At 53.3% G+C, this 7,139-nt stretch overlaps 1 protein-coding gene across 1 annotated transcript; it reads left to right on the top strand.

Moving 5' to 3' along the window:
* Positions 1–169: 169 nt before the first annotated feature.
* On the top strand, positions 170–4,526 carry DLX5 (distal-less homeobox 5). The gene is made up of 3 exons (XM_006880230.1): positions 170–720; positions 2,701–2,885; positions 3,839–4,526. The coding sequence occupies exons 1-3, from the start codon at positions 366–368 to the stop codon at positions 4,166–4,168; spliced, it is 870 nt and encodes a 289-aa protein (XP_006880292.1). The 5' UTR covers positions 170–365; the 3' UTR covers positions 4,169–4,526.
* The last annotated feature ends 2,613 nt before the right edge of the window (positions 4,527–7,139 follow it).

Genomic DNA, 7,139 nt, shown 5'->3' with positions numbered 1-7,139 from the left:
CCCCCCCGCCTTTTTTTAAGCAATGCTTTGTTGTGCTAAAACTAGTTGGACGAGTTAGGGTGTTGCTGCTGCTCCCCAGGCCCTGGCCAATGGAACCCGATCCACCCCGCTGTGCGTAAGCGTGCAATTAAGGATTTAACCAAGGCTGTGCTGCGCCTCAGCCAGCAGTCAGCCTGCCGGAGACAGAGCCTCCACGACTCCCAGCCTCCTCCTCGCCGCCGCTGCCTCCTCCTCCTTCTCTCCTCCTCCTCCTCTTCCTCCTCCTCCCTCGCTCCCACAGCCATGTCTGCTTAGACCAGAGCAACCTCACCGCCAACTCGCGCAGCCGCCGCCTCAGCAGCCTGGACAGCCACCGCCTGCGAGCGATGACAGGAGTGTTTGACAGAAGGGTCCCCAGCATCCGATCCGGCGACTTCCAAACTCCCTTCCAGACGTCCGCAGCCATGCACCATCCGTCTCAGGAATCGCCAACTTTGCCCGAGTCATCGGCAACCGATTCCGACTACTACACGCCCCCGGGGGGAGCCCCGCACGGCTACTGCTCTCCTACCTCGGCTTCCTATGGCAAAGCGCTCAACCCCTACCAGTACCAGTACCACGGCGTCAACGGCGCCGCCGGGAGCTACCCCGCCAAAGCCTACGCCGACTACAGCTATGCCAGCCCCTACCACCAGTACAGCGGCGCCTACAACCGCGTCCCCAGCGCCGCCAGCCAGTCAGGTACGGTTGCACAGGGGCTACAGCGGGGTCCTGGACTCGGGAGCAGCCAGGTAGAGTGGGGGAATGGGAGCCACGCTACCCACCGGGGTGGGGGCGCGCCCGGCGGATAAGAGGGAGCCCGCTGGGTAACCAAGCGTGGTTCCCAGGCCAGTCTTGGAAGTTGCAGATTTCCACCGCAGGGAGGTTCTGACTCGCTTCTTTTCCCGCTGGTACCTCGGGGTGGGGTGGAGCTTCAAGCGCCCGGCTCCCCAGTTGCCTGACCAAGGACGCCAGCTAGTCTGGAAAGGGTTTTTGGTGTTGTGGTGGTCCCCCCCCTCCCCCCGGGTGGCCAGAAGAAAGAATGCAACAGCCCAGGTGGAGTTTGCGCACAATAAAGGGGAGTTGGCATTTGGAGGCAGCGTGCTCGGCTGGTGGGGGTGGGGGTGGGAGTGGAAGGCTGCTTCTAGGATCGTGGGGTCGTTCGGCGAGCAGGCGGCGGTGCTCGGCGAGCAGGCGGCGGTGCCCGGGGCGAGGCGCGGGGGTGGGGTGGAGAGTCGGCCCACCAGAGGAAGAGCGCGCCCAGAGGCTTGCGGTTCCTCCCAGGCATTTCAAAAAACAAAAAGCTATTTAGCGGTGGAGAGTTACTGAGGGGTCACGCTGCTGGAGGGATTTTTTCCTCCCCTCCATAGGGGTTTAAAATTGTCATTGTAAAATTGTCTCTTTGGTCCTTCTGTAAAGTTAGTTGGGAGTTTAAGAGGGTTAGTGAGCTTGGACCGTAAGAGAGGTATGAGGTCTTGTGGAGAAGTTTACTGGTGGATTTGATCTCTTCCCACTAGTGTAATCTTCCTAATATTAGCATCCCCTTCTCTGGCAGAACGGAGACCACAGCCCTTAGCCTCCACCCTTCCTCTCCCAGTTGTTTGCCATACACACACACACACACACACACACACACACACACACACTCACACACGTTCAGGGGATGGGCACTTTTGATAAAATAGTGCTTTGGGGGAAAGGGACTTTTGTTTCCGGGATACACTTGTAAAACATGCATTCATTGAGTCAAGTGTTTTCCTCGTGGTTTCCGAAAGATTATAATTCCATGAGAAACTTGTCCTGACCTACCACCCCTTTCCTACGAAAACACCACCATCCCCCATACACACACGGAGAGACTCCTACCACACCACCATCCCCCATACACACACGGAGAGACTCCTACCGATTCCTTTTCATTGTGGCTCTTGACGAACTTTTATACAAGGGGGATGGGGGTAAGCTGGCTTCGTGTCTCTCACTGTCTCTGTAAGTCGTGCATAAATGGAAAAAGGGTTTTCCCCCTCTTTTGGCCGAGAACTTATTAAGTCTATTTGTAAAAGAAACCAGACACATCTGTGCCCTCGTAGATCTGCAGCAAGATTCTGGGGGCTGCATAATCGGCCCTCTGTCTGCAGCAGACCCGACCGCTTGCTGCTGATGTGAAGGAGCAGAGTTTGCTTGTGGGCCTTTGAACTTTGGAGACCTTGGTTTGTGTCTTGCCTGCCCCTGGATCTGGCCTGTGCAGGCGCTCCAAAAAACGCTGACCGAACCGAGGTCACAGAGCGGGAGGAGACGGGGTGGGTGTGGGGATGGGCGATAAGATAGGCTCTCCGGTGAAGCCCCCAGAGAGGCTGTGACTCTTCGTGCCCCAGAAAAGCGGGTGAGCATAGGATGGGAATCAGAACACAGCTGGGAGAAATAAGGCAAAGACGGAATTCTACACGCCAAGAAGGCAGCGCTGTGAACCGATTCACAGCAACTGGCAAGAACAGACCAGGGAGACCACCTGAGACCACTTGTCTTTTCTGTGACTTAGGGGAGGGGCATAGTTCTCGAGATCTCGTAAACTTAAAGGGTGATGAGAGAGAAAGAGCGCAAAAAGCTTGTACGGTAAGAAACTTCGGCAAAGGGGCCAGCGTCTGCAGACGAGCTCTAACTGCGTCTGCTTTGGTCCTTCAGAGAAAGAAGTGGCTGAGCCGGAGGTGAGGATGGTGAATGGCAAACCAAAGAAAGTTCGCAAACCCAGGACTATTTATTCCAGCTTTCAGCTGGCCGCGTTACAAAGAAGGTTTCAGAAGACCCAGTACCTCGCTCTGCCGGAACGCGCCGAGCTGGCTGCCTCTCTGGGACTAACGCAAACACAGGTAAACGGAGCTCAGCCGGGCTCGAGCTCGGAGTCTGCAATCCCAGCAGACAGTGTCCCTAGGACCAGTGTAAACCTCACAGACAGCACAAGACACGACTGCCTCCATGAATCAGACCCAGTGTCGCTGTCAAGCGATGGTGGGGACTGGACGGAGATGTCCTTGGCCCCTCCTCTTAAGATTTCGGAGGAGGGGGAGCCAGTTGGACACCTAGCTTGTCCTAGGTTGGACACCAGGAAAGGGTTCCTTTTCGAAAGCCCGGGCAGTCGTCTTATTTTCTCAGAATGCGCTGCAGCCTGGGAGTGAGCTGGCCTGGCCGCCTAGCAGGAACCCTAGGCCGGGCAGAGGCCTCCAGCCTCTGGAACCGAAGGGTCTCGGGTTTGGAGGTGGGGGCGCTGTTGTCTGTTGAAATCATCTGGGTTTTGTCATTCCCTTCGCTCTTTCTGCACACTGGCTGCGTCCTGTAGAAGAATAAAGCGCGTGCGAGTTGCTGCCTGGAGCAGCTGGCAGACTCTGGCCTCCTGGCGCGGGAGTGGGAATGTAGGGAGTCGAACAGATTTCGGGGTTGGTTCTCTTAACACTTGCTGGCCCAGTGGCGCCCTCTCCAGATACTGCAGCCCCTTTCCCCCTTTTCCTACCCTCCCTCCCCACCCCCACCCCCTGCAAAGGCTAGGCCATTGTTTGGAAGACCTTAGAGGCGCCTATTTCCGTGCGCCCGGGGTAGGCCTACGCGTGCGCGCTCGCTACTGCCGCGGACACGGGGACGCACAGTCCCCCTCTGGCTGAACCATCCTAGGTGGGGCTTTGCCCCAGACTCACGCCCTGGGCTGTAGGCTTTGAGCTAAGGAGAGGGCTGTCTGGGGGGAGGGGTCCTTTCTCCCGCCCTGGCACCCGGGAAGGCGTGGGCGGCCTTTGAGTGTCCGGGTAACATGTGCCTTTGTTCCCCCACCCAGGTGAAAATCTGGTTTCAGAACAAAAGATCCAAGATCAAGAAGATTATGAAAAACGGGGAGATGCCCCCAGAGCACAGCCCCAGCTCCAGCGACCCCATGGCGTGTAACTCGCCGCAGTCTCCGGCGGTGTGGGAGCCCCAGGGCTCATCCCGCTCGCTCAGCCATCACCCTCATGCCCACCCTCCGACCTCCAACCCGTCCCCCGCATCCAGCTACCTGGAGAACTCTGCTTCCTGGTACCCGAGCGCAGCCAGCTCAATCAATTCCCACCTGCCGCCGCCGGGCTCCTTACAGCACCCGCTGGCTTTGGCCTCCGGGACACTCTATTAGACCGGCCACTCTCCTTTGCTTTTTTTTTTTTTTTTTGAACTGTGTTTTGCTGTTCTAGAAAGTCATAAAAAAAGGAGGGGGAAGGAATTCATTGGGGCAGTTTGGAAAACGCAAACAAAAAAGATTCATGTGTAAAGCTTTTTTTTGCATGTAAGTTATTGCATTTCAAAGGACTCCCTACCCCCTCTTTTTTACAGACGAACTTTTTTGCGCAACTGTGGACACTATCAATGGTGCCTTGAAATCTATGACCTCAACTTTTCAAGAGACTTTTTTTCATTGTTATTTTAACCATGTAAATAAGTGTAGATAGAGGAATTAAACTGTATATTCTGGATAAATAAAATTATTTCGACCACGAAAACAAAATGTGTCTAAAAAAAAAAAAGAAAATTATCTTTTGCCCCCAGGATAACTGGCTGGTGACTGCCATGCAAGTAATTAATTGAAGACAAACTCTGCAGAGGTCCAGCCAGGCAAAAAGGAAAAAAAGAATTGAGGGCTGCTCGGGGCCAAACTGTACATGTGGATACGTTGGTGGTTGTACTTTTTATCTCTATATATACATGTGACTTGTCTAATAATATACATTTGGGTGTTTTTCTACATTACCACAAAAATATGTTTATAAGTTAAACCTCAAATTGTCTCAGAAAGTAGCGCTAAAACCCAAATGCACCCCTTTTGCCCTGTATTTGAGTAAGAAGACAACAGAAACCCCTCAATAGCCCCTCTGACTTCTAAGCGCAGTTAGTATGGAGAGCTTCTACACCACCCCCCCACACACACACACACATACTTTCAGGCTGTGTATTGCTAGAGCAATTAGACAAATTACACTCCCTTCAAAGAGAACTTCTTTAGATGAAAAAGAAATCTCCTTTTACACTTAGTAACTTTAAAAAAAAAAACAAACCGACCCTGAAATGTTTAGAGGGCATGGAAATGGTAGAGCTTTGGACTCTTTGGATGTATTATTTTAAATGTATCTTAGGCCTTTCAGAGAGATTTAAGGTGATCTGCAGTCTGGACACCCTGCAGAAGTGAAGGTCAATGATGGCTGGAAAGGAGTAGGCCTAGCAGAGCCTGCTGTGTCCTTTGATCTTCAGCTAGGAGAGGGACTTTCAGGGTGAAGGAAAGCATTGTGTGGTACCGTGTTTATTTTACTTCATGTGACATAATATTCTTATTATGATTCATGCCCCCCCCTTTCATCATCTCTATCACTGTACGGCTTTTACAAGAAGCAGTTCCCTCTGTTTTAACTTTTCCCTAAAACAGTAGCTAAGCAGGTTCCAAACGACGACGGAAATCAAATCTGCTTGCGGGGTTTTTCCTTTGTGAAGGGATCTTTTGGCAAAAGAGGGAGACTGTCAGGAGCCAAGGCCTTCTCCCCGCACCTCTGCGTAGGGACGTCAGCAGTGTGACCAGAGCTAGGGCGCCTTCCAGAGCCGTACCCCCAGGCGTGAATCGTAGGCGTCTTTCTGGCTCTGGCCTTTAGTTGGCCTGACTCTTCCTTGGGATGCCAAGGAGAAAAACGTGTTGAAAATTACACTATTCATGAGAAATATTTTACAGCTAGGAAGTAGGCAGCAATAAATGTGACAAAAGAGCCTTCTTAAGGGGGGGGGGTGTTGTTGGGGATTTGGATTAGAACGTAAAAAATTACATCCTGTCATCTGACGATTCTGTGAAAGCTCTTCTAGGGTTGGGAGACCTGAAAAGGCACGCTGTGTGCCCGGAGGGCAATTTACCTGTGTGTTCCATCTCCCTCTCCAGTCCTTTCCTCCCCTCTCTCTGGATTTCTTCCTTTTCTTTCTTTCCAGGAGGGAAGGCTTGCCCGTCAGCTTGGAACAGCATGACCCTTAGGGGATTCAACGGTTTGGCAAGTCTTTAGATAGCCCAGCCTGGCCCCTGGGCGACCCCAAGCTGAGCACGCAAGCGGTGGCCTGAGCTGAGGGCCTTCCCGCCACGCCACCTTGCACCCAAAGCCGCAGCCGCAGCTTCTCTCCCTCCCTGCCTCTTGCCAGCTCTCCTTTCCGGGTGAGAAGTTCCCGTGGCGTTTGTTTTCTACGCTGTCGGAGAGTGGGGAAAGGAGGGAAGAGGTGCAGGGATCTGTTTCCTGCTGTCTGCCTTTGCTTGTAAGGATTTCAGCAGCTCTCATTCTCAGAACCGGGGCTTGATTATTGGCAAATCCAGGAGAAAGAGGGCACCCGCGTCGCAGCGAGCCTGGCTAGCCCCTGCGCTGCAGACTTCCCCGGCTGGAAGAGAGCGTCTGGGAAGCTTAAGGGGGCGCAGCCACCGTGCACGTCTAACATTTCCTACCCACCGGCTGGCTGGCAGTGGCGAGAACGTGCTTTGAACACGCTGTTTCCTTTTCTACACATGAAGAGTACAGACATTTCCCCAGCCATCCTCATCATGCCGCACCCTCATTCCCAGGTTTGGAAAAGGGGACCCTTTCAGCACGACCTCAAACCCCCTGCCGCTGCTGAGTTGACTGAAGGGCGAGTTTGCACTCTGCAGAGAAGAGGGAGGCTCTTTTTCATGCCACCCCCCACCACCCTCCGCCTGGACGCGGCATGTGAAGAAGGCGGGCAGGCCCCAAGCGGCGCGGACACAGGCTCGGTTTCAGAATTCCTTCCCTTGCGCTAACCTCACTTCTTCCATTCGCAGTAGCCTCCTCTCTTGAGCTCTTTTTCTTTCTTTCTTTCTTTTTTTTTTTTAAACCCTTGGTCAGGGAGCCGCGGACAAAAATATTCTGGCAAACCAGTCTGCAGCGGGTTTTCCCTGGCACCGTGGGATTCTCCCTGGGGAATTTAACTCCCTGTAGTCCTGCGCCCAAGGATGTAAAAATAACAATCTTCAGCAAAGTCTAAAAACATCCGTGTGCTGTTTCTCTCCCTCGCTATCCCTCCTACCTTCCCGCTCCCTCCACATTGTTTATTCTATCTAACACAAATGTGTCCTA

This window comes from Elephantulus edwardii, unplaced genomic scaffold (assembly GCF_000299155.1).
Source record: "Elephantulus edwardii isolate Elephantulus edwardi_28Jun2011 unplaced genomic scaffold, EleEdw1.0 scaffold00007, whole genome shotgun sequence".
Classification (NCBI taxonomy): Eukaryota; Metazoa; Chordata; class Mammalia; order Macroscelidea; family Macroscelididae; genus Elephantulus; species Elephantulus edwardii.
Note: the sequence above shows the minus strand (reverse complement) of the source record. Positions and strands in the feature narration are given on the sequence as shown.

What these genes read in the sequence shown, in the direction of transcription:
- DLX5 (XM_006880230.1), top strand. Translation starts at nt 366, where the DNA reads ATGACAGGAGTGTTTGACAGAAGGGTCCCCAGCATCCGATCCGGCGAC. An exon ending in CAGCGCCGCCAGCCAGTCAG is followed by an intron (nt 721 to 2,700) that starts GTACGGTTGCAC and finishes TTGGTCCTTCAG; the next exon opens with AGAAAGAAGTGGCTGAGCCG. An exon ending in TGGGACTAACGCAAACACAG is followed by an intron (nt 2,886 to 3,838) that starts GTAAACGGAGCT and finishes TCCCCCACCCAG; the next exon opens with GTGAAAATCTGGTTTCAGAA.